General features: G+C 39.1%; 3 protein-coding genes across 8 annotated transcripts in view; 2 read left to right on the top strand and 1 right to left on the bottom strand.

Moving 5' to 3' along the window:
• Positions 1 to 1,952, bottom strand: part of LOC145468162 (mediator of RNA polymerase II transcription subunit 8-like) — a 6,044-nt gene extending 4,092 nt beyond the window's left edge. For both annotated transcript variants that reach the window (XM_081451847.1, XM_081451848.1), the window contains exons 1-5: positions 1,890 to 1,952; positions 1,586 to 1,695; positions 1,037 to 1,071; positions 544 to 653; positions 333 to 375 (exon numbers count right to left, since the gene is read on the bottom strand). In XM_081451847.1, coding sequence (XP_081307973.1) covers positions 333 to 375; positions 544 to 653; positions 1,037 to 1,071; positions 1,586 to 1,695; positions 1,890 to 1,895 — 304 coding nt within the window. In that variant the 5' untranslated portion in view covers positions 1,896 to 1,952. The remainder of the gene's footprint in view (positions 1 to 332; positions 376 to 543; positions 654 to 1,036; positions 1,072 to 1,585; positions 1,696 to 1,889) is intronic.
• A 19-nt stretch (positions 1,953 to 1,971) lies between these two features.
• LOC145468109 (ribitol-5-phosphate xylosyltransferase 1-like) lies at positions 1,972 to 3,890 on the top strand. The gene has a single exon (XM_081451792.1). The coding sequence runs from the start codon at positions 1,973 to 1,975 to the stop codon at positions 3,248 to 3,250; it is 1,278 nt and encodes a 425-aa protein (XP_081307918.1). The 5' UTR covers position 1,972; the 3' UTR covers positions 3,251 to 3,890.
• Positions 3,891 to 4,061: 171 nt separating this feature from the next.
• The window catches only part of LOC145468073 (KICSTOR complex protein SZT2-like), a 45,053-nt gene continuing 23,155 nt past the window's right edge, over positions 4,062 to 25,959 (top strand). For 3 of the 5 annotated variants that reach the window (XM_081451742.1, XM_081451739.1, XM_081451743.1), the window contains exons 1-34: positions 4,062 to 4,245; positions 5,276 to 5,401; positions 5,979 to 6,137; positions 6,518 to 6,595; positions 6,952 to 7,044; positions 7,431 to 7,565; positions 7,997 to 8,132; positions 8,372 to 8,507; positions 9,081 to 9,162; positions 9,580 to 9,613; positions 10,552 to 10,641; positions 10,743 to 10,797; positions 11,082 to 11,180; positions 11,353 to 11,411; positions 11,928 to 12,001; positions 12,394 to 12,416; positions 12,850 to 12,945; positions 13,299 to 13,337; positions 13,457 to 13,586; positions 13,742 to 13,764; positions 14,148 to 14,222; positions 14,576 to 14,626; positions 15,168 to 15,320; positions 15,995 to 16,115; positions 16,330 to 16,733; positions 17,036 to 17,114; positions 17,734 to 17,985; positions 18,901 to 19,147; positions 19,565 to 20,092; positions 20,795 to 21,708; positions 22,018 to 22,357; positions 22,795 to 23,062; positions 23,666 to 24,670; positions 25,552 to 25,651. In XM_081451742.1, coding sequence (XP_081307868.1) covers positions 4,216 to 4,245; positions 5,276 to 5,401; positions 5,979 to 6,137; positions 6,518 to 6,595; positions 6,952 to 7,044; positions 7,431 to 7,565; positions 7,997 to 8,132; positions 8,372 to 8,507; positions 9,081 to 9,162; positions 9,580 to 9,613; positions 10,552 to 10,641; positions 10,743 to 10,797; positions 11,082 to 11,180; positions 11,353 to 11,411; positions 11,928 to 12,001; positions 12,394 to 12,416; positions 12,850 to 12,945; positions 13,299 to 13,337; positions 13,457 to 13,586; positions 13,742 to 13,764; positions 14,148 to 14,222; positions 14,576 to 14,626; positions 15,168 to 15,320; positions 15,995 to 16,115; positions 16,330 to 16,733; positions 17,036 to 17,114; positions 17,734 to 17,985; positions 18,901 to 19,147; positions 19,565 to 20,092; positions 20,795 to 21,708; positions 22,018 to 22,357; positions 22,795 to 23,062; positions 23,666 to 24,670; positions 25,552 to 25,651 — 6,234 coding nt within the window. In that variant the 5' untranslated portion in view covers positions 4,062 to 4,215. The remainder of the gene's footprint in view (positions 4,246 to 5,275; positions 5,402 to 5,978; positions 6,138 to 6,517; positions 6,596 to 6,951; positions 7,045 to 7,430; positions 7,566 to 7,996; positions 8,133 to 8,371; positions 8,508 to 9,080; positions 9,163 to 9,579; positions 9,614 to 10,551; positions 10,642 to 10,742; positions 10,798 to 11,081; positions 11,181 to 11,352; positions 11,412 to 11,927; positions 12,002 to 12,393; positions 12,417 to 12,849; positions 12,946 to 13,298; positions 13,338 to 13,456; positions 13,587 to 13,741; positions 13,765 to 14,147; positions 14,223 to 14,575; positions 14,627 to 15,167; positions 15,321 to 15,994; positions 16,116 to 16,329; positions 16,734 to 17,035; positions 17,115 to 17,733; positions 17,986 to 18,900; positions 19,148 to 19,564; positions 20,093 to 20,794; positions 21,709 to 22,017; positions 22,358 to 22,794; positions 23,063 to 23,665; positions 24,671 to 25,551; positions 25,652 to 25,959) is intronic. The other 2 variants (XM_081451741.1, XM_081451740.1) reach the window with 2 other exon arrangements.

The raw sequence follows: 25,959 nt of genomic DNA, 5'->3' as shown, positions 1-25,959 counted from the left end.
TTCATTGATACTTATTTTATTTTTTTAATGAAGTCAGGAACCTTCATGTATAGTGATGGTGAGTCATTTCTGAGTTTTCGTTTATGAAATTTATGATATTGTTCATCTTCTCTTGTTGCATTATTTAATAGCAATTACACACAAGGGAAGAGAAATAATTCAATTTCCTTCAGTTATGATATCAAAAGCAGAGCTTTCATTTCATTTAAACTGCTGTTACAGGTATCAGTATTGGTGGAACAAATTAACGTAATTGATGTTTTTTATTAAGTTACAAGCTCAGCTTAGAATGAAAAGTTGAATCACTTATTATTTACAGAGATATTACGTACCAACTTCATGGTTAAATGCTTGTATTCGTCCATCAGTTGCTTTCTATCACAAAAAAGGAAAAGTTCTAAATATGATGCATGTGGATGGTACTTACATGTACATGTATCTAAACCCAGAAGTGATTATGAACAAAATTCTCCTTACAATATCTATATAAGAGATAACAGATAGGCAAGGAGAATACCGAAAACCATTAATAAGGGGTCTTACCTGGATATCTGGGTCTGTCTCTTGCTGCACTAACAGAGGCAACAGAACCAAGTTTCTGAAGAAAGGAGTTTTTTCATTCTTGAGCAGTTTGGTCAATGTGTTCACCTGACCTGTTGAACAGTATAAATAACAACTAAATGGATTATAATATTATAATTATAGTTTTAGGAGATATAAATTATGTACGGCAGAACCCCACCTTAATTAAGGTCATCTTGTTAATACAGTCACCTTGTTATTACCCTGTTAATGTGGCCACCCAATTAATACAGCCAACAGCCACATTCTGAAATGACATCCCAAACTATATAATTTTTACAGTGGGATAAGTCTTGTCACTGTGATTTGCAAGAGATCTGTTTTTATGGAAGTTTACAATACTTGCACTGCCGTGTATCATGACCATATTGTTTGCCAACTAATCTATAGTACTAAAAATTAGACTACATTGTATTGTATAACAACAAAAAGCTATAGCTGTGTACACATTTACCTGATAAAAGAGCATAGTTATCCAAAACTGAAGGCCTTTAACAAGAAAAGAATAGTTAAGTTAAGTAAAACAAATAATAACTGCTTTAAACACAAAATTGTTATAAAATGTACATGTAAGTATCAATAATCATAACAGGTTATTTGGAATGCAGTGTTTCTTTATGCAACAATCGTAGCAAATAAATTTTCTGGATTAATTAAATGACCAAAAAATGGCCAAAAATCTCTTTCTCCCATTATCAGCACAAAAATGAAGCCACCTTCACTGCATGTGAGTTCCCCACCCCTACCCAAAACCTCCAACTTCATGTATTCACTTTAATCTTTGCCCCTATTCCCCTTGTGTCCATAATTTTGAGCCTCATCCTTTAGGCACCTCTGAAACCATCATTATTATTATTTGTTCATTTGGATGGCATATCAACATATGCATAAACATATATGGGAACTCCTCTTAGGCGTTAGGTCATTATAGCGAACACAGGAAAATTTTCTGCTTTTTTTTTTTTTCTTTTTTTTTTTTTTGCATGGTCAGTTTGTGACTTACCAACTCAGCTGTTCATGCTCAAGTTTGGCTAGGAAGGCCTGTATTGATTCCTTTAGCTCCTGAACCCGGCTAGCCACTGCCTCCAATGAAACCTCTAACAGTTTCTCGTCCTTTTTTCCAGTGAGAGAACCACATGTACACAAAATAAACACAAAAGTAAAATCTTAGGAGTCTAGCTTTAAGACAGCTCTTTGGGCAAATGTACATGGATTTCTTAAAATCGTTGACAAAACCAGGAAGAATAAATCAGTGATGAATTCCTTAATAAAAGAGAACGCATAAAGTTAACTTCTTCAGGTAATACCTGCATTGTTGAAGAACCCGAAGAAGTTTTCGTTTCTCAAGTATTGTCCGCCATATCTGCGCCCAGGAGCAAAGCAAGACTATATGCACGCTGATATGATCTTATGCGCACGCAATGGAATGTTTGGTAAACATGGCGGACGAGCTCGTCAAATGCCCAGGAGTCTAAAATGCAAGGTTATAGCCGTGTTTGTGGCTTGTATTTACACGGTTTTTACACTATTCTCACTTCACGTGCTTGTTACAAGTGACAGCAAGCCTAGAGATCCAAAAAAGCTTGCGATCACCTCGCCATCTTCCACAAACCTGGTTGATTTAGAATCGAAGGCTTCTCGTCAAAACTCGATATTGATCGAAGTTGAAATCTGGGGGAAAGCTGCAATCGGGCTATACCTATGGGAGCATATCCTCGAGGGACCTGTAGAAGAGAGGCTAGGGGGAGTGTGGAGCTATGGAGAGAAGCAAATTCGGAACATCAAGTTCAAATTTCGAACGGGTCCGGGAGTAGTCCCAGATAAAGTTCCAAAAGAAACTAGAAATCTTGTCCTCGTAATCAATGGACGAGAACCGACAAAGGTGGACTTTGCGAAAGCCTGGCTCGATTCTCTTGCAGATCTACCACATCTTCGTAATGTAGCGGTGGTGCTTTTAGGCAACGAACGTTGCGAAAACGGCTGGTTGTATTCATATATGCAGATGAATGGTGGCCTTGTTCAAGTCGCTTTCATCGTTTATGACATCCCTTATGCCGATTCTAAAACTTTCTTCCAGTGGCCTTTGGGAGTTGCCACCTATAGAAAGTTTCCTAATGCACCTCCTCTGTCTGTTGATGCCCAAAACCGTCGAAAATTCAGATGTAACTTTTTGGGAACTGTTTATCCTAATTCCTCACGTGTGGAACTGCAAACAGTTATTAAACAGTTTAAATTAGATGATGTCTGTTTTGTCAAGACAAGGGATAACTGGTCACCTGGAGAAAGTGCTGAATCAGCAAAAGATTTTCGCTACGCTCTTGCTAACAGTGATTTGACTTTGAATCCTGTGGGCATGAACACGGAATGTTATCGCATATATGAAGCATGCTCTTATGGATCAGTACCTGTGATTGAAGACATTGTTACACCTGGAGAGTGTAGACGAGGAGACAGAAAATCTCCCTTAAATTTGTTAAAAGCATTTAATGCACCATTTATCTATGTAAAAGATTGGAAAGAGCTTCCTAGGATTATAGAGAATGAGATACACTTAACCCATCAAGAAGTAGTTGAAAGACGGCTGAAATTATTGACTTGGTACAAAAAATTTAAGGAAGCTGTAATGGAAAAGTTTGTTAATGTCATACAAAATAAATTTTCTGCATAAAGTTTGAATCTCTATTTCAATTTGTGGCAACTTCCTGTGATAGGTTGGACTTTGAGCAGACAATAGCTTTCCATTAAAGATTGCTGTGTGAGAAAAGAAAACTTAACTGGCATTTTTTTGCATCTCACCAAACAATCTTGGTGAAAAATAATTGCTACTCCTAGTCTAGAGTGCATTAATTTTTTATTTGCTTTTTCCTCCCAAGTAGAGCACTTCCTTTCCTACTCTCTCTTATATTTATACACCTGAGTGGAGAAAGGCACTGTAAGAGTCAGGTGTCTTCCCCTCATCAAAAAAGTGCCGTTCCTTTAAACACAATGCCATGAATGTACAAATTATCATATAAATCTTGATCAAAAAATTTACCTTAAAAACTAATTTTGCAACAACTAAACCATGACTGTTAAAAAGCGTTCAAAATTTGGGATCAGAACTTACCGATCAACAAATGGCAAAGTTTCCTTAGAGGTTTGCAACACTTCGCACTTTGTTGGGTTTTCAATTTTGTTAAGAACCACAGTTCATTTTCTTTAATCTTACTGATTTTTAATTTTGAAAAAAGAAGATTGGTTAACTTTATTTCAAGTGGCCTGGTTCAAGTAGTTTATTATTCAAAATGATTTATAGAATAAATTTACCAATTTATGACCCCCTTTTGACTTACAATAATTTATTGTTTCTCATAAAAAATAAAAATTAAAAAAATATGTTGTTTTCACATTTTTCTTTCCTTCTTTCTCTACCCAGAACTCTTTGCGCTCGCGTTGACATGTAGTCTTGATCAGCGGTTTTCCGCCAAAAATTTCGTAAACATGGCGGAAGGAGACAAGTTTGGATGAAACTGGTTCAAACAAGAACCCTTTTGGGGTTTTTCTTTAATTTTGAGTTAAAACCACTGCATAGACCGCTCGAAAGTTTAGTTATCCCAACAATGTGAAAATCGCAACGCTCATCTAGAAAATATAATGATTGTTGGAGACGACGCGACAGAAGAGGTAACATGTGATCTTCACTTAAATTGTTCGCGCACGAGACCTGTTTTTACTTCATGGTCTGTAGATGCCTGATATTAACTACTTAACATGATAGCGTGGGAGTCGTGCAGTTTAACGTTCCTTTTCTTGTCCAAAGCCTTCATTTAGCATTTAAACGGTTGGCATTTGTCGTGAATCGAACTTGTACACAACTAGGACCTCTACGGGCCATTTCATGTCGCATCGAACCCTCACCCCACCCCCATACAGTGGGAAGCCTTTTGGAATGGTAGATGGCTTACGCAAATATTTTTTAGAGGATGGCCATTGAAAAATTCGTATTTTTCAACAGCATGCAGTTTTTAAGTGACAGGTAAGTGTTGATGGGGAGGAGAGACCTCATTTTGGGAGGACTGACCTCATAAACTCGGATGTTGGGGGATGAGGGGTGAGGGGACTCAGAGTGACGGAGCCCGAGGTGGGTAAGGGGTTAGGGGGTCAAGGGTGTTGAGGTGCGACAGGGTCAATTTAAATGTAATGTTGTAACTGATGGCTTGCTGAGAATTTAAAAAGTATTGGTAGGCTTCATAGTGACAGGAACGTCCCACAAACTACTCGTGACAAGTTGCACAAAAACATCTTAAACTGTACCGTATGTGATGTACAGTAGTATAAATGCACATTCTTGATCTTTTACTAGCTTTGAAAATACAAGTTCCAAATTTCTCGACCAAGGTGACAATATTTGGTAGTATAGTACCAAATGCACAAAAATTTAGGACCCTGACCTAGCCTGTGAAGGTTCCCAGTGAGGGCCAAAAAAAAAGTCTTTGGCAAGCGGGCAGGACAAGGGAGCCTGTGGATATTCTATTGATGCTGCTGTTCCATGATACCAGAATCTGGTACCAAATCCACTTGCTTCGCTCACAGAATTCTAATTTTTCAACCTCACTGAGCTGGGAGCCTGTTAGCAGGCTGGCTCTGACCTTGTATGCAAGTCACAGATTTGAGTGCATTATATTTACTTGCCAATAATATTTGACTTTGACAGGAAGATGCACTCCATGTGTTTCTTCTTATGGGAAAGGAGTACAGAATTTCCAGGAGTATCCGAGCTCAGTGGTTCTTTCAGCAGTTCAATTCCACTCTCCCTCGTCCCAAACCACATAAAGAGTTGGTGAGTTGCCTCTCAAGTTTGAGTAGTTTTTATCAATTTCAAAACACAAGATGCTTATACTTTCCTCAGGACTCCTTGGTGTGGAAATCATACATGTACATGTACATGTAAAATATTGGGCTTTACTGGAACATTAGAAGTTTATTGCTTCAGTACATTAGTATTGAATATATTGTTCTGTTTTCAATCATATAAAATTGAAGGAAAATTTGCAGTATACTAAATTATTATGATTGTATGAATTAAAGCAAATGGATACATGTACATAATATATGCAATTATTGATAAATTACAATTCAGATCTTCATTTGAAGAGGTGTGCAGGATAAGGCCTTAGTAGGTGACTGTTGATGTAGTTTCAAACTCTCCTTATATATATTTCACAAGGAAATACAAGGTAATTTAGAGGGAGAATCTAGCAATTAAATTGCTAGATTCTCCCTCTAAATTACCTTTTATTGGAAGTCAATTAGGTTTTTTTTCTTAACACTCCTTCATTTTAGTTTAAGATTGCTTTCTGATAATTATGAAAATATTAATTTTGCATTTAAGCATTTATTTGTTTGCTGTTTTCTAGATTGATTCAAACGAAGAACTGGAAGTTTTGTCAGTCATTTCAAACAACCTTGACAATACTGGGCCATACAGACTTGTTCCTTCTACTCATATTACATTTATCGGCAGACAATACCGATTTGTATTTTGCCTTGACATCAGTCCATCACTTGCCACAGTGGTAAGAGTTAATGTTATTAATGTGGTAATGAGTTAATATATTAAATAAATTATGGCTTACTATTTTCAAAAAATCATTTATTTACTAGAAAAATAATAGTAATTAAGGGTAAATTTAGTGATTGATTATTTTTTGTAAACTCCAGTTGTTGTTTGATTTTATTCTCTTATCAGGATTCTTAACAATGAAAAACATTTATGCGCAAGAGATAAAAATTTAACTTTCTGTATGTCTTCTAAAACGTGAATTTAATGAGAAACTATTGAAAAATTGTACAAAGTGGTCATTGTATGTGCATGTAATATTATACAATGTCAGTAGTAATTTGAATAAACAAGGAAATGAAATTGGTGGTTTCTGTTGTTTTTCCCTTGTTTTAGGATATTCAGTCAGGAACCGTGATTACTGATGAAGCCTTTGAGAAATTTAAGAACTGTCTTATCGGCCTTATTGCTCCTGTAAGTCACTGGAATACATTAATTGCAATTATTAACTATGGTATAGTCTGTCAACTCTTGAATTGTGGCACTTCGCTGTTTACAGACAAACACTATCACAGAGAGAAGTTGCATCCCGGGCCAAAGCTACAAAGAAGAAATACGGACTGATACAGACTCCCGCTATTACAGAGTTGTGGACACTTCTACAAGAATTGGGTCATTTTCATTACACTCCACTATTGTGGACTCAGTGCACTCTAATTAAAGACACTAGATGACATTCCTGAGTGTATGCACACGTAACAAGAGTTGACTGAGAATATAGGGTGATGCTTACATTAAAGATTGCTGTAATTGTTTTTGTCTCTTAACAGTTCTCTGTACCTGGAAACAACATTATGCTGTCTCCTGAGCTGTACATCACTGTGTTGGCCTATACCTCCATCTTAAATCCTAAAGCTCCTCAAGTAAGTTTACGTCTTCATCATAGTAAGAATTTTACTCTTCACCAGTCATAGACAGTGTTTGTTACCATAGCAGAATACAATGCAGTTAATCAGAAAATCTGAAGGCACTTTAACTCAGTGTACATGCAGGTTGTACATCTGAGATAATGTAAGACATACACAATACAGTTTGTGTGCTGTAGTCATACATAGATAAGTACAGTACATGTGCGTGTAGCTTTGTAAAAGGGAAAATAATTATGAGCAGAATCACTCTTTGCATTGAACACCCAAGGTCCAATTTCCATTCAGTTATGAGTTTTTTCTAATCAATAACAGTTATGGAAGTCTTGTCAACCTCTTTTTATTCAACATCTGTTAATTAATTCTGTTGTTTTTACGTCAAGGTTCTTATCCAGGGTTGCCTTGTGACAGAACAAAATGTGAACACTGTGCTGGAGTTAGTGCATAATCAGTTAATGGAGCTGGAGGACTTCCTGGCTAAAACCACCTCTACACTGTACTGTGGTACCAGTGATAAGGTAATTATTGATAATATTTAATCATATCAATTCCTATAGTTGATTAATAATTTACTGCTCTGGAAGCATAATTTACCATAAGATGCAAATTATGGCAGAACCAGCTTAATGCTTCAAATGCAGGGAAGAAGAGGAAGAGGAAGATTGATGTGAAGATAGGGCTTTTCATGTAAGGGGAAAGAGGGGAAGAAGAAAAAGGAATGGTGGTAGGGGAGAGGTTTGAGACTACTGTGTCATACGCCCCTCCCCCTCAGGATTTCCTTTGGCACACAGTTCCATGTACATGCAAGGGAACAATCCCATTTGGGGTTTGGGAAGTAAGAATTGTTACTTCTTAAAATGTTATTTCAATGTTATCTATTTCATACTGTTACATTAATTCATGATCCAACTATTAGATTCTCAAAGATACATGTCTCTCGCAAATTAAGATCAACAGGACAGAAAGTGATCAGGGAGGAATAACCAGAGACTCGGTGACTCTTATGTCCCCAGAGGCTGGACCCATTTCAATTTTAAGGAACTGCCTCTTAGCTTTGCAGCTTCTTCCAAGCAATGCTAGTGCTGGTATGCACATTTTGAAAATTTCTTTTGATTGTTATGTTTTATGTAATGAGTGTTCTTTCTGAATAGCCATTGATAATAACTGCATATTCCAAAGTCAAAATAAAAAAATTAGGTGGAGCAGTGAGTAGAGCTGTATTTCATTGCTACAATCATGTACTTTGTCTCGTAGTGCATTGTTGTGTACAAATAACAATATGTATTAAGCATTACTCATCAAATTTTTTTGTACAAATTGTCAGGAGCTGTTGTGATAACTGATGGAGTGTTTGCTCTTCCTGATGCCTCGGCAGTAGATTCTCTTTTGGCACAGCTCAGAGCCAGCACAGTGTGCTGCTCTTTCATTAAAGTTGGCAGTGGTTTTCATGCCCACTGCAGGTAAACTCACTTTAATTTATTTGCCTTTTACTTCACACTGGAGTTCACTGATCTTGACTGATAACAAATCTCCCATGGGAGAGGACTCCCACATAAAAGGGATGAGGGTGCTTGTTGGAAATTTTAAAAAGAACCCATAAAAGGTACCAAGATCCTGTTTTGTGGGCATGGCTTGAAATTGTTTTCACCCCTAAGAGGTACCAATTCTAAAACAACACATTACATATATCTCTTGCCATATTGTTTTGCTCACCATCCAAGGTACTGCAAAAGCTCCCACTGTGGCCTTTTTGAGACTGAACACCCTAGAAGGTGCCAAACCGCTTTGTTAATCCGTAAAAGGTATGGCGAGGGAGTCCCTGCCAGGACAAATCCATCCTGGCTGACTAGGTACTACAAGGTTCTATTGTCCTGTCTGCTGCATGTACTATAATGGTAGTAACTTGTACATCCGGTCATGATGCAGTCTTTTCCAATCACCCTATAAAAGTTTAATATTATTAAACTTTTGTCTATTGTCATGACTATTGTAACAATATTTAAAATCCTCTTGTTTGCTCTCAATCTTGCAAGTCTTGGATATGTTCCACACTGTGATATGATGCAGTTTATTGCCATGGCCAGCTCAGGAGCCTACCTTGCTAAGGCTCCCCCGGTAAGTACAGACTGACAGTTGTGAATATGTATAGCAGTTAAATAAAAATATGTACGTTCACAGTACACATTCTGATCAAATGAAGTGATTGAAGCCACCTTGGGGTACTATGATACATCTTCTTTTTTTAAGTTGCCAGAAAAACCAATAACATTGTCAGTATTAGTTTTAGCACTGCTGGGGTAGGTTCTAAAAATTATGTGAGGTGTCCATCAGATGTGTACCAAGACCAGTCATTTATTAATGTTCAAATAAATTTTCACACATAACTGTACTTGAATATGAATCTCCTAGAGTATAATAGAGTTCAAAGTCAACATTTAATTAATTAGTCCATGGAATCCACATAGATTTGTGTACGGCGTGTACATGTAGATCTCACTACTAGTAATAATATACAGTTAATTATGATTTTAGGTTTCAAGGGAAGGCAGAAGAGTAGATGGAGGAGGTATACACTGATAATTTGTGTTATACTACCATACATTCACCTGCAATTTGCGCTCAAAAATTAAATTGATGCAGAAAATTATTTTGAAGAGTATGTCAAGTTGATACATGTATGTTTACTTAAAAAAGAACTGTTAGTAAAAAACATTAAGAAAAACTGTTAAATGGTAACATACAGACAATACAAACTTTTATTATTTGTTATTGTAGACAAAATAGAGGCAACCATTATAGCTACGCGTAATTTGGACCTACTGAATAAAATGATTAATATATTCTACCTTTTACAACACTACCTAACTAATTGAAAATGAACTTAATTAATTTTGTAACATATTGTAACAATGTGCAGTACCAGAAAATATCCATACTCCCCCCTCAGAAGGGATTGGAATTTCCTGGGGGTGGGGGTTCTCTAGGATGTATCAAGTTTAATTGGAATTTCCATAGAGGTGGGGGGGGGGGGGGGGGGAGGTGTCTTGGAGAAAATTCCTTCCGTGGGGGAGGTATGGATATTTTCTGGAACTACACAATATGTACATATACCTTTCAGTTGGATATAAATAGAATAAAACTAATAAAAATGGATAAAACTACCTTAAAAAGTAGGAAAAGGATAAAACAGCCAATTCTCTTAAAACACAGTAACAGCACACTACATACAGTAAGAGTACGGTAGACACTTCTCTATTGTAGACATGGTTAGCTGGCTGGTCCAGGCAAAATGTTACCAGTATTAGCCTCTCTGTAATTCTTACAAGGTTAACAACTCTGTAAGGCAGAATGCTGGTCAGTGCTAGTCACAGGTGTCTGTCTATCTCGGAGACAGTACACTGTAAAAATGAACTTTTGTTCCACTTAAAAGCCTCCTGTTTTGCTTTCAAAAGATTTCAATGGCCTGATGTTCACTCCACATTCTCTGATTTTTTTGTTTCACAGATGATTATACCATGAACCTTTATCATAAGTCATTGCTGTGTTGGAACTTTCAGCGAGACTTTGATCTTAGCAAGATTGACTCTTGGATAGGTATGTAGAGCCTTTATGATAAAGCAGTCAATAACTCATAAACATGCAAATTTACTTTTTTTTAGTTTCCAATATCTATTTTTGTCGTATTTTTACCAAAGGGGATTGTCTAGAGTTGAGTGAGGAGGATTTGGCTTGGGCAATGAAAGGCAAAAGGTAACTTACAATAACATAGATTGTAGAAATGTCAATTACAGTGCTTCTACAGTGTATTGTGTTTTATATGTTAATGTGCATAATAATTTAAGCGTGGGAGACATGGTGACCTAGTGGTTAGCTCAGACACAGGATTCTAGATTGAGTGGTTTGGGTTCGAGCGTGGGCTGAGATCTTTGTGTTGCATTCTTGGGCAAGACACGTAAACTCTAACAGTTCCTCTCTCCACCCAGGTGTTTAAATGGGTACCAGGAATTTTATGTTTATGTTATTTTTAATTGCAGGTCAATATCCTATGCGCTAAGCGAGTGGGAACAGAATGCAATGCAACCATCGATGCGCAAGAGACATTTAGAGACAAAACTACATACCAGCATAACAGGGTAAAGTTGCAAATAATTATTTCTGACACAAGAAAATATTTTGTAAATATAATTTATGTGGCTATTAAACAATTTGCTGCAGGTCAATACAGCAATCAAGTATGCATAAGTTAATTAAATTAATTTAAACCGAGAAACAGCTAATTCTGTGATTCTTTGATTGACTTTGCAGTGTTCTCAGTGTGCGTCTCAGAGAGGGTTACTCAATCCAAGATGTCTCCATAGCAAAAGGTACTTACAGTGTAAAGGTGTTTGGTTTAGACTCATAACTTTATCTTCCAATTCAATCATGCTGTAGTGCACCACTTGTTGAGAACTGGCCTCTCACTTACCTCCTCTAGTCTTGTCTGTTAGCTTAACATTAGCAACCAATGGCTCTCTCCCAGATTTCATTTTCCCTGAGTATTTTGTGTTTCTGTGCACTCTCTTTGTTTCCCCACATTTTCCTTTTCTTTCCTTCTCTTCTATTTCCAGGGGTGTATTTAGTCAGAGGGGGACAAGGGGGCTGCAGCCCCCCTTTTTTCTTGTGTTTAAAAAAAAAATTGACCAACTGTCTTTAGAGCACAATTTTTCATTCAGCTTGGGAAGGAGGGGGGATTGCTTATGTTCTGCCACAATTTCTTCATCCTCCCCTATCTAAATCTTCTGGATCTGCCCCTGGTGCCCCTCTTTTGTCTATGTGCATGTAACATGACATGTTTTACTAATTGGTATGGTTTGCATAATTTGCATTTTTTTCCTCCAAAGGTGGAAAGCAGCTGCAAGTGAGGTTGACAATTCCTTGGAAACACAATGTGCAGATAGAGTACTTAGCTCTTTCTGTAAGTGAACATGGAGTGTGTTTTAGTACAGTTGAGAATCAAATAAAAGTAATGTGTAATAGGTAGTCTTTGTAATACAGGAACTCGAGTTGGTGTCAGCCTATTTGATTGGACACTACCAGAAAGTACTATTTCTTACAAAAAATCTCATAAAATACTAATGTTTTGCACGGCCACCATGTTGCATGGCAGGAACAATAGATTCTTTTTCCTATGGGGAAAAATGTTTTTTTCTGATTCAAAACATTTTCACTGTTCCTGCCATGCAACATGGCTGCCGTGCAAAACTTTTATTGACACTGTGCAGTGTAGATACTAGATAACGTAAGTGACATAATTGCATTTAAACTGTAAGTGTCTAATTTTTTTGTATGCGTTGGTTTCTTTTGTAGGCCTGGCCACTTTCTGCTACCAAGTAAGTGTGGTACATGAAGTTACGCCTAACTTTACAGTCTGTAATTTTCACTTTACATTTGTTGCACTTTGCTATTTCATCATCCTCATAATTTGGGCGACATACAGTCTGAACATGTGGAGTGCTCATTTTGATTAGTTTGGAAAGACATCATGCTAGCTCTGAGTATTTAAATTGTAAGTATCAGGGGGATGTATCCTTCTAAGGTGTTGAGAGAATGCAAAATGTAACACAATATGAATGCTACATTTTAAGTGAACAATTATACATAAATAGTGTATTCCATGTTTTAGAGGATTACGTGTGTTGTCTGCAAAATCTACCAAACTTTAAAAAAGTCAAATGACAGCAACCATCAAATAATTTCTTTCTGTAGTGAATTAAGAAATCCTTTTATATGCTCATAACAAGTTATGTTGTCAACTTTTTGTAGTCGCATGACTCATGTAGAAGTGACAATAGAAGCACCTTATGAGTTTCTTCATGATGTGACTTATCCTACCAAACAACCCTTCACAAGTGGCTACAGGTAACTCTCTTTGGCTCTGTTTACCCAGTAGTTACAATGTATGTATTACAACTTACAGCCAGTTGTAGGAGGTCTGCTTGAAGTATAGCAAAGGGTGATTGAATGAGATTAGATTGGACAAGATACTTTACTATTGTTGTAATGCCCTTAGAGATGTAGTTACAAACTTGTATAAATGGGTGATAGAGTGGTTGGTTAAACTTGAATAGGTGCTGGGTGGAGGAAGGAGGGGAGAGTGTATGAGTGTATGAATCAGATTACTCAATAAATGTAGGGTTATCTGAATCATACCAAATATATCAGTTCAAGTTGAAAGGCAATCAAAGTTAAGCATTTTACATCTTCCTTTGCAGAACACTTGTTGTCAGACGATTTCGGCAAACCATCAGAAGGTACCTTGATAGACTAACTTCTATTTTGCAGCGGCATACTTTTATGACTTCATAAGTTTTATGACCTGTTTGTTTGAGCAATTAATTTGGTTGATAAATGTAATTATTATTGTTCTCAGTCTTCAGAGCACGGATGAAATGCTTGTTCATCTCCAGTCCTTCTCCTCCAATCCCAGTTACTACACCATACCAGAGAGTGCCAAAAATGGAGTGCCTTTGTTCTACCTTCCACCCAACTCTAACAATCCTGTGAGTATTGTTGACAGATATGAATGTAATGCTGTTTCTTTAACCTGATTGGAGGCAGACATCAACTAAGGTTTTTGCCCATTCCACACTCTCTAAGTTATACAAATGTTATTTAGTCGTTTGAGAATGTAATCATAAACTTTCTTTCCTTTCAGGTATTGTCTCTGCAACATGGAAGGTGAGGACAGTTTTCTCTCTTTTAAATTCATGAAATAATACAAAACAAAACTATGTGTTTTCACTTAGTTTACGTTAACTCATGAGAAAATTGATTGAAAAACTGTGTATTTCAGTACAATGGCAAGGGAGGGGAGAGGAGTATTTGAATATTTGTTAAGGTCTTAAGGTTTTATGGCCAGGCCAATGGGGTTACTGCTGACCTCTCAGATTACATTAAGTGGAGAGTTATGCTGGAAATAACTCAGTTGTAGAAATATGCAAGGAGGAAGACCAATTTGGTGTTAAGTTTTATTCTGTTGTAGTCCTGTCTGTTGTTGACTGTGGACTCATAAGACTTATAGGTTATTACAGTTCAACATTGTCATCTTTTTGTGATTTTAGGAAGAGTTCAAAATCCCAAGAGTCACAATTTGCCGTGTTTTGGAAGCCAGTTTTATCCCTTGATACATCAGGATGGTAAACTTGCATTGTGCATTTTGCAGTTTAGTAATTATCAGTCAGTCGAGATATTTAACAATCAGACTGCAAGCTAGAGGTTTTTGGCAATGTTTTTCATACAGTGCGATTGCTGTCTCTCGAACCTTCGAGGTCTCGAACCTCCCCGGCGATAACTTGAACCAAAAGTCGTTTCACTTGGACTTATTTCAGTGATGTTTAACTCTCGATATCTCAAACTATCTACTTTTCGGACCAATTTTCGTTTCCCTTGGAGTTTTGAAAAATCGGCGTTCTACCATCTTTACAACGATTGTAAACTATATGAATTGTCTTGACTGTGAATATGCAATTATGATTTTATTGACATTTAGGCAAAGATGGATGCATTGTCACAGAATTGGACTTGTCCTGGAACACGATGTGTAAGTCGCTTGTCTGAAGAGTTATAACGTATTACTAAAACCCGGATCACTGGATAATGTAATTCAAGAGTTCTCATTGGCTTAGCCTTCTCCTCACATGAGCCATTACACCATGCTCCACAAATATGACAAGCGTATGTGCAATCTTGTGGGCGTTTTTATTTTTATTATATTTTCGTTTTCTATATTTTGGGGGCGTTTTAATAAAAACAATCATTTCACTCGTGCTTGTTGGATATGAGACGATTATAGTCAAGTTCCAACTCAGTGCTACGCGCCTCCTTGGCTGTCTATCATGTCGCATCCAACGTGCGCTTGTGGAATAATTCTTAAATACATCATTTTGCTTTCTTGAATGACTGCAAAAACCCTTGCGTTAGGCTTGCGTTCTCGTTACGTTTTCGGAGCAAAATGATGTAATATGATCTTACGTAGTGTGTAGCCTATGTTTTGCTCTTCTAAGCTGCTCTCAAGTTTCACTGCAAATTAAGATACGTGCTGTTTCATGGCTAAACCGTTTAATTGTTTGAATTTTTTGCAGTCCTTTGCCAAAGAATCTTCATCAACCACAGGAGAATGACCGTTCCAGTGCTATCCAGTGTCGAGTTGCACTCAGCTCACTTAACTCTCTGTTTAGAAACTGGAGCTCCTTTGTCTTGCTTGAGAACCACTCGTATATCAAGTTCATTACCAGGTAAAAATGACATCTGTGTTGTGGCCTGCAGCCACTATTGGTTAATCAATTTTAATTACAATAAAAACCTTAAGTCTGCTGCCTTATTTTACAGTAAACAAAATGACCAGTTGATTGTGCTTTGTTTGGTAAAGAAGCCTGTGAGAAGTGGCTACAGAGGACTTATACTTGACAAAGTCTCGTGTTTTTCTCTACACGCACTCTGTGTTCTTTATCACAAAGGAACCCGGTCGTTTCGCCCAATAGCCAGTCCGCCCGATGTCAGTTCGCCCGGACGAAAATTCCTTCTTCCCCACCCCCCCCCCAAAAAAAAAAGTTTAAAGAAAGATGTGTCAATTTTTCTTTCTTTGAACTAAACGAACACAAAAGACAACATTGGACCCACGACAAAACAAAATTACACAAAACATGCCTATTTCTCGTTCTTTAATCTATTGCCCACGGAGGTAACAGTCCGGCGAACTGGATTCGGGCGTAACGACCGCAATTCATCACAAAGTCATAACTAAGCTTGATTAAGGCTGTTTAATTTCATTGGTATTACAATGTCATTCCTTTTAATGCAGTCGTGTTTAGAACTGAATATGCTTTGTGTTTAGTACAACAAGTCAGCAATATACAATTAGTAAAACAAGTGTCTTGGTTTGTAATGTTAAGTATTTCTGTGATTTAAGCAGAAAAAATCCCGAAGACGCTCCTTCGTCCTTCTGTATTGCACGAATAACAGCTAGAGGACCGTGTATTGTCATCAGAGTAGCTTTCCTTGGAGGAACAGACGGATACATTCGGCATGAGGTCAGTAAAATACTTACAGTTTCTAATGCAATGTAATGAACACAGAGGATACAGATCTATGCTGGGTTAAAATTATTGTTTACTTTTGATTTGAGAACATCTACCTTGCAGGCCTAGTTTAATGAACTGACTTGATTAATAACACCACAGTAGTGTTGCCCAAGAGATTTAGAAGAGGACTGCCTATTTATTGTTGCTTGTTCCTTCACTTCAGATTGTATCAGACCTGAAGACCAAGCTGTCCGAGATCACAGCTCCACTGGGCTTGAATGTCAAACCTCAAGTAAAAGCCAAAAATCTGCAGCGCGTTGCACAGCTGTCAAAACAGAGGACAGTAATGGAAAAACCCTGTGCCATCATGTTCAACAAATCTCTAGAAAGAATCCTTGTTCGATATGAAAGAATCCCCGAAGACCTCTTTACTCTATTTCCAGAGCAGCCTCATTACTCCGTGTTCCATAGTCTCACGGGCGTGTATGCACACAGAACAAATGAGAACCACATGAAGGTTTTGTGTCAGTATCTTCATCACCATCGGTGGATTTGGACCATGCAAGATGAAGGAGCACCTTCCATAACTGATGATGGTGTTGCAAGAGTGCTTTCGACACTAACGAAGTAAGGGAAAGAAAAATCTTCAGCGTTAACTTAAGAAGTTCCTAGTGGGTTGGGAGATTGATTCGTAAGAGTAAGGCCATTGACAACTTCCTTTGTTGACATTATTTGAAGTCGATACATAAAACGTAAGTCGCTTCAATTAGCGGCCATTTTAAAATTAGCTGGTGACGACACATGGTTTGGGAGCTCTGATATAATCATAATAGCTTTTTACAAAATATATTTGACTGATCACATAAGAGTTTCTAGTCTAGACAATAAACCAAATCTAATTTTCACTGTTTTCATCTTTGAATCTTTAGGCTAAGACTGCGGGAAGGTTACAACTTCGTGAACAACAGTGCAGGGATCATTACCATGGCAAAAGAACTTAAGATGAAGGTGAAAATAAGTCACGAAGCATTCTTATTATTTCAGCGTTCAGAGCTAGAGACTTTAAGATAGTCATTCAAATGTGGCTAGAAGGTTTTGTAAATTCTGTTAGCCTCGTAGGCTCGATTTCTGCCGTTCTCTCGAGTCCGATCCCCAGCGTCCTACGGTGTTGGGGGATTGGGGGGGGGGGGGAGGGGATAGTGCGGGCTCCTTTCCCGAACAGCGGCTGGTAGCCGAGCGCTATGGACTCGTTGGCTAGTAAACAACAGCTGTAGTAACAGTGGTGAACATAGTTGTCATGTGCAGTGAAAAAGGAAAAAGGAAACATAAAGTTGGACACGGTTAATCAGTTTTCAATTGCAGTTGTGCTGTTCTTATGAGCTCTTGTGAGGAATGCAACTTTTTATAAAATAAACTCTGACAGTGCAGAATTAAATTAGTACTAAGGATCTGGCATACCACAAGCTTCAAGCCCTGAGAACACTTGGGAATCTAAACAATAAAAAAATAAATAAATAACATTAAAATTTCGTCTCATAGTAAAATACATGACCCTGACCTCTTTGATTGACAACCACGTCCAGCACTGACCAAAATAGCTAAACTATTTCTCTTTTTTTCTCATTAGGACCACACCAGAGACAACGACCAATTGTACTCTTGTATCATTCAGTATGTACTTTTCCCACCGTATCGCGGTAACCATCCATATGACGTGGAGCGTTCAGAGGACTCTGTTGTTGAGTGGGCGTACAAAGGAAAACACAACTTTAACATGGTCACTGAAGTGTGGGCTGAACCGCAGCTTGGCCGCCTCACTGATTTAAATTCCGAGCTCAAGTATCTGGAGGGACTACAGTACAATGAAGTCCCCAATGCGGTGAGCTTTTTATATGGGTTAGCTCACATAACATGTACAGATTTTTTCAAGAGTACAAAGAAAACCATTTTTTTGGCTTAACCTATTGTAACTAAGATTTGCTAACTTGAAAGGTATTCTTCTTAGCCCTAAAATTCATCTTTTGTAGTTAATTGGGGCTTCACGATGAGCCTGACACCGGGAAAATTGACTGGTTGTGAGGACGATTTTGCTTGCCTAGTTTGACTATTTAGAGGAAAGGTTTTCTCAAGAGAAAGTTCAGTTCAAAACGTTTTGCTTGCCTGTGAAAACCAGCTGCCTTCCTGCTGAAAACCTTAATGAAACCCGCAGTACTTCTGTAATCTACATTCCTCAAACAGAAACTTCACTTGCCCAAGGGCAAGTGACAGAGAGAATCCTCCTGCCCGATTGCAAAATCCAATAACCTCAGTACTTTCCCAGGGCAGTACTTTCTTTGCACTCTGATGAACATACACACAGTACACGTGGCACAAATTTCCCTCTAACTCTCAAGAAAAGCGTCCAAGTAGTGTTCAGAAATTCGTAGGTTAGCCCTCTTTGAGGTGTCCTCTTTTGGTTTAACTTCGCTCAAGTGAAAATCGCTCCAAACACAATATTACTAATAACACATGTTAAAGGAGCTCAGTCGCGGTATTGTTAGTCATTTTAGCCACGTCCAAAATTACCTTTAAATTAATGAAAACCGGAAAACAGTAGTTTACTAAGATAGAAAACACCAAAGAGATAGTAATAAACCATATAGGAACAAGGGTGGTTAAGGATGGAGAAGATTGACACGGGTTACAAACGACGAACTTGGAAAATTTCAACACGGACAAACCTTGACATAGCTCCTTAAGTTGACTTGAGATCAATTTGATGTGAAGCTGATGACTTGTTTTACTTTTTAACCAGGTCTATCAAGTGGATGTCAAACATGTGTCAAAACTGTTAACTTATGATCATCTCTGGAGTATGAGCGATGACCAGACTGTCAACACCCCCCACAGAACTGTCAAGGTGCCTAAAGCAGACTCAGTACTGACCAACAGCAACTGGGTGGTGGAGCAGTTACCATTTCCGTTTGATGTTATTGGGCTACTGCCAAAATCTCGACAAGTGGAGATGGTGTTTTCTTCTCTGATGGAGACCTCACCACAAGGTACATGAACTCCTTTGATTTAATAAGCTTTTCGGTGTTAAAGTTCGTCGTTTGTAATTCGCGTTAATCTTCTCCATCCTTAACCATCCTTGTTTCTTTATGGTTCCTAATTATCCCTTTGGTATTTTTCTCTCGTAGTAAACTACCATTTTTAGGTTTCCTTCAATTTAAAGATAATTTTGTACATGGCAAAAATAACTGACAATACCGTGACTGAGTTCCTTTATAATGCATTTGTGTGTCATGTTGTTTGTTGAGAGCGTCCCCCCCCCCCCCCTACCATTACAACTCAGGCTTGAATCCCGGGCCTGGGAAAAGATGCTGGTCCTAAACATGTGAGTTGAATTTGTCGCTCATTTAGCATATCTCCCGATTTTACGTATATTTACTTGAGAATTCTTTCTTTTTTTTTCACAGCTTCAGATGATAACAGTGACCTTCCCAATGAAAATCTTTTCAAACTCCTGCTGGAAAACATGGAGCGCTTAAATGATCGTGAGGTCGTACTGAACGAGGAAGACTGGCAGCGATTCACTCAACATGTCCAGAGTCGGCCAAGAAATGGCGTGCCCTTACCGTTCCAGGAAGAACTCTATCAAGCTAAGAAATCTGGCAATTCTACGTTGAATATTGGTAGCGAAAAAAGGTCAAGAAACGGGAACACCACTTCGATCAAGTGGCGGTGTTTTATTCGCAGTGTAAGCGACCTCCGAGGCTATGATCGTCTCATTCTGACGTTCCTCCCAGCGAGCTTTAAGTACATTAGGCTCATGGGAAGGTACGTGCGCGGTAGGAGCTCTAGTACAGGGAGCAGTCCAAGTATTCCGCATAACGCCGGAGAAATGGAGCCTGAAGGAGCGTCAGATGAAAACAGTTCTCATACTGGAAGTGAACAACAAAAGCAAAAGCTTGGTGTTTCTTTGTTGTCCCAAGGCTCTGTTGAAGGTGTGTTTTGGACGATGCATGAGTTAAGTCAAATAAGTAGAGTACATCTGTATCGTAGAAGTCACCCAAAGTTCTGGGCTTGAGCTTGTTTTGTTCAAAAGACCTCCTAGGTGGTCATAGTCTTGGAACGTAAAGATTGGTGTAAAATACAAAACAATATGAACAGAAAGGGGGTTTATAATCCCAAGAAGTTATAGTATTTTAAAGATGTAAGCAATAAAGGACTTTTTCCGTGTTTACATAGCCTCATCTAAGCACGAGGTTGGTAATAATGTGGTTGTGAGACTTTGAGACAGTTATGCAAACCGGAGACGTAATCAAGGGTTTCCTATTACTTTTATAAAATATTTTCTCAAAAGCTGCGTTCACACATGCACTCTCATCTAGACACTCCTATCGACCAATGAGAACACACATATTATCTTAAATATTTTATAAAATCCCTTACATTTATTTCTGAGAGAAGGGGGTATGAGGGAGGGGGTATCGGAGGGCGTAAATGCGTACGCGCCGGAGTAGACCAACACCAAGGTTATCGTGATGTGCCATAAAGGGATGTGAAGTGTACGACTGGGTTACAGCTATATTTTAAACTACGAGCTGAAAGCATTGAATGTAAACATCGTGTTTAGTTATCTCTGCTTAGAAGGGTGTACTAAGGAATAATGACATGGGGTAATCAGTTTACGTTTTTCTTTGTAGAGAAAAGCGCCACTCCAACGCCCACACCAACGCCCACTGTGGAGAAAGACGAAAGCACTTTTGCTTTCTCTCAGAGACAGAGCGATTTGCCAGTGTTCGAAGGACAAGCAAAGCTTGTGGTGAATACCGAAGATGAAAAGCGAAGTGTCACATTCCAAGAGGATGCCACGCCCATCAACGAAGAGCCTGTGTTTCATGACCGAGGCGTGGGCGAGGAAAGTGACTCTTTCAGTTTTGGTATACCCATTTATTGCTACGACTGTCCAATGTCAGTATTAGTATCAATAACGGACTCCAAGTCTGATACAGAAGTGACAACGGAAGAGGCAAAGAAGCTTGAGGATATTTTTCAAGATTTTACTCTATTTGCAGCTCAGATCTTCATTGATCCATTCAGTCTGGACGAAGTGCCCAGGTCGTTAGAAGGCCGAGCCAAAGGAAAGTTTGGTACCTCCAAAGATCTGGCGCGTCACTTTAATGCCGTGCACGATTTGTTTTTCCGCAGTTTTGTGACGTCGACGTTTTCAAGTTTGCAGCGTGGGCAGTACGTGAGCATGCGAGATGTTCATTCAGCGGTCGAAGCCTGCGAGGAAAACTTCCTTGAAGTTGACATCACAGACTTTATCCGCACTCTCTGCGGGCACTATGTGAAGAACAACAAAGACAAAGAGGACTTAAAGGCAAGAATCAATGAGGAGCTTCAATCAGTCCCAATTCGCTTGCCATCGTTGTCTATTGAAGAGCGTGTTAAAGATCTGAAGAACATACTGTGTGGAGAGTGTGAATCGGTGACTGGTTTGCACAAGTCTATTACTGCCAAGTTCTTTGCAATTCTTGGAAGATACTTTGAAGCGGTTCCACCAAGCAGGGAATACTTTTTCTACCGTCCACAACAGTCGGATGGCCCTAGAAGGGTATTGTACTTCCTTCCAAGTGATTTTAACTCTTTTCAACCTTACGAGCCAAACACTGAAAAATGTGAAGTGATCTGTCGATAAACCCTAGTGTGTAACCACTTAAATGAAAGCTATTGAGCAGTCCTTTCATGTGGTACTGTTTATTATGCTGTACAAGGTGGTTCTAATTTTTGAGTTCGTGGATGAAACCCCAGTGAGCGACCATTCAAATAAAATCTACTGAGTTCTACTTTCAAGTTGTACTGTTTATTATGCTGTACAAAGCGGTTCTAACTGCAATATTTTCTGTTTGCTTTTATTTTCTAGTCTATCCCAGAATCTTTCTCCGAATCTGAAACCAACGAAGCAGACCAAGCGGCTGAAGATGAGAGCCAAGACAAAGACAGTGATGCTGGCTCCGATGCTTTTGAAGATGTACAGACAGGCATCTTGATCGAAGATGACGGGACAGCTCTTCAGTATGACATGGATTATTTGTCCGATTTTGAGAGCCAAGGAAGTGACAGTGAGTTTGATGGAGACACCGAGGATGACCAGGGCGTGAAGTCGCCACTGTTCTTACAGTTGACCTGTACACTCAGGGACAGAAGTAGCCACGCACAGCCTATGCATCCTGTGTCTATCAACACACTGCCTGTCTGCCTAGGTAAGGAGGAAGTTACAATAAGCATGAATACAAAATCTAATAAGGACGTAGGTTGGGGGAGGGTGGCTCATTTTAGATGAGGATTGAAATTGGAGTTTTTTAATTGAGTGAATACAGTATAGTTAACAATTATTCCACGAGCGCACGTTGGATATGAGATGGTAGATAGCCGACGAGGCGGGTAGCGCCTAATTGGCTATAATCATCTTATATTCAACAAGTGCGAGTGGAATAATTGTTCCATTAAAAACGCCACCAAAATATAGAAAACTGAAGTAAAATAAAAATAAAAACGCCCACGTACACTTACCATATTTTTAGGGCATGGTATGTTGGCTCATGTACCATGATGGCTAAGCCAAGAAAACTTTTGAATTGTATTATCCAATGATCCAGTTTTTAATAAACTCTGATATCCGCCGTTTTATTCCTCGTAGGAGAAATCATTCGCAAGTTTGAAGACGACGAGGAATGCCTTGATCCATTCAGTCAATCAGTACGGATCACTCTGGACCTGAATTGCCTGACTCTGTCACCCGAGCCTGATTACTCAGTCCTTAAGTATTCTGCCCGCAGCGCTCCATCCCGCTCCAATTCATTCTCCAGCACAAGCTCTCCGGTCTCCCTCTCCCCTACGGATAAGAGATCCGGGTTGTTTGAATTCAGACGACAAGATTCCAAGGCTACTTCACATGACATTGACGGGTGAGGACGCAATTTTCTTAGTTAATATACATTGTAGGTAATCGTATTCAGAGCGGAAAAACGTACACAACATACTGCGCAGCTTTTTGCGCATCCCTGGCCCTACCTGCGGGCTCAGGCATTAATGCGGGCTGCAATGGCGGCAAACTGCTGATAAGGTAGGCGAAGATCACGCTGTTGATTTACTTATATATACTTGGGCAAGTGTGATTTTTTTCCCGGCATTTCACTGGTAAGAAAACAAGGCTCCCCCTGCCTGCTGAGAGGCTCTCTTGCTTATATATTCAGTGGGTGTGCTTATATGGATCCAGTATGTAAAGAGGGTTTGTGTCTTCGCACCGAAAAGAAATAAAGGGGAAAACATTACGCCAGCTTTCCATCATTTTAGTGACGAGAAAAAGTTGCTGCTTACCGGGAAAATTAGGAAAGCATTATTAAGGTCATAACGTTTTTTTGTGCAGAGTGCACTATTGGGATGGTTTAGGGGTCTGCCGTCTGCTACTTACTAAGGCAATAAGGTGTAAACTTCTATTCCCAAATAATAGTGTTGGTGAAATTGAGTGAAAATTTATGGAAAACTGTTTTATTATTTTTTATTTCCAGAATTGACAGTGTAGATCCTCTTCATCGCCTTCTTCATTCTCAACGTCAAGCAATGGACATTACAACCGATGCCATTCGCTGGCTTTTGCAAGACGAAATAGTGTCCGAGCTCCGCCATATTGGACCAGTGAACAGATCAATGCTTGAAAAAGTCGAGGACCACGTGAAACAGTCTGAGGACCATCCCTCTTGCATTTCGCGTCACGTTCGCCTGCAGTTTGTGTTTGGCGCTGAACAAAGCTTGGAGCTGTTTGTGAAAGAATTCGAGAAGATTAACCTGCCGGAATATGAGTTGAATGAAACTGAGAAATTTTACTATTTGACCAGTTATGTCGAGAAGCATGTTGCGGTTGTGTCGCCGTTCGCTCTAGAAGGAGAAAAATGTGATTCTGGGAAGGAGCAGCAGAAATCACTGGAGGATCCAAATGGTGCAACCACGCCAAAAGCAGTCACAGATTCCAAAGGGAAGGAAGAAAAAACTGCTGTTGCAGAGGTGAAAAATACTCTTGAGTCTCACTCCGGAGCTGATGAAGAGTTATTAGCTATATACGTAGAAAAACAGTCGGAAACTACTCAACAAGAAGAGAGTAATAAACTAGACACTTCTATTGGATCACCAGCTGTCACTGTATCGTTACAAGAAGACCCCGTGGAAGATGGAGAGACAACCTCAGCCACTAAACATCCGCATCTTGGCGAGGTAGGTAAACAGAATCCTACACAAGAGGAAGCAGACAGCCCCGCTGCAATCACCCCAGTCAAGGACTCTTCCTTTACCTCCTCTGCTGGTAGCACCCCTGTGGGGAAGCTGCTCATGGCTGCTATAGACATTACCTCGGCTGACTCCAGTGACGTGGCAGCAAAGGATGGCGAGGGTAGTGCAGCAAGTCCGCTTACCCCGCGCCAAGAAGAACAGAAGGCTGGCGAGGTCGCGGAAGAATACTTGCAGTTTTGGCTTGTGATGAGAATATTCGATAATGAAGTGGCTATCTTCTTTCATCGAAGGTAAGTGTGAGGCAAATTGTCGTCAACTGAATCTAAAGTAAGAGAGCGTGCTGTATTTATATTGCAAAACTGTGTTGTTTCTGTGCTCGTTTGGTCCATCGCAATCACTTCGTTGTCACTTGGTCGCTTCCATTCTGCGCAACGTCACTCTTGGAGGTTTAGTTTTTCCTTCATGCTTAAAACTAGGTGTGTACTTACAAAAATATAGATTAAAAAAAGCCCTAAAAGACTGAGAATTTTTTATATAATGGCTATGTTGCATGATTTCTCAGCTATCAGTGTGAATTGAAGTCCATTTCTAGGTATGAGTAAATGTTTCAAATCTCAAAACTCGGTCATTTCTCAGCTGACAGTAAAAAAACTTAACAAGTTCTCAGCTATTAGTTAAACCCCATTCAACCCCTCATACAAATGTAATACCGATATATTTTTGTCAAATTATGCCGTCTTTATCAATAATAAAATAACTAAAACTCCTCGGTGAAAATTCTCTAAGAATAGTCTATATTTCGCATGCTTTTGGCTCTAAACCATTGTGAGTTTCAGCGCTTCAGTAGCCTGCAGTGCAGGCATTATTTTGGAGCAGAACGCTAGATAAACTAGGTTTTCGATGCCGCCATCTTGGATTGTAATTAGATGCTTGACCGGTAGAGGGTTGATACAGAGGCGGGCTGGGGGTGGGGGTGGTCCCCCACCCCCCTTGCCCATTTTTTCCACTTCACGCCTACTCCCTCGGCCGACTCCCTCGGCAAATATTTCCTTGCCCCAGTCCTCCACAGTTACCAAATCCAAGATGGCGACCTATCACGAAAATGAGCACTCACGCGCCCAAAATACGCCTAGCGCTTCAGTAACACTCATTTTGTTGTTTCCAAACCCAGAGAATCAGACAATCCCAAATCGTTTTGCCCAACAAGAGCCAACGGTCTGGTGGAGATAGTAACCAACGCTATTCATGAGAAATGCCGCATTGTTAATCAGGTAGGTCATGCTTGAAGTAGGAGCTCAGTTACGTTATTTTCAGTTGTTTTGGCCTCTTACAAACTTAGCTTTAAATTGAGAGGAAGCTGAAAATAGTAGTTTACTAAGACAGAAAAAGAACAAGGATGGTTTAAGTGACACTATGATCAAATTTTTACCCCTTGAATGTTTAGCTGTGTCACATAGGATTCCACGAAAGATTGAAAATGTCGTTTACCGTTTGCAAATATCAGCATTTGTTTAGGAGATGTTTAAGTTGGAAAAATGTGTAAAATATGCAAATAGTACCACTTTAAGGATGGAGAAGA

This window comes from Orbicella franksi, chromosome 14, assembly GCF_964199315.1.
Source record: "Orbicella franksi chromosome 14, jaOrbFran1.1, whole genome shotgun sequence".
Taxonomy (NCBI): domain Eukaryota; kingdom Metazoa; phylum Cnidaria; class Anthozoa; order Scleractinia; family Merulinidae; genus Orbicella; species Orbicella franksi.
This window is presented reverse-complemented; position numbering and strand designations above follow the sequence as displayed.

What these genes read in the sequence shown, in the direction of transcription:
- LOC145468109 (XM_081451792.1), top strand. Translation starts at nt 1,973, where the DNA reads ATGCACGCTGATATGATCTTATGCGCACGCAATGGAATGTTTGGTAAA.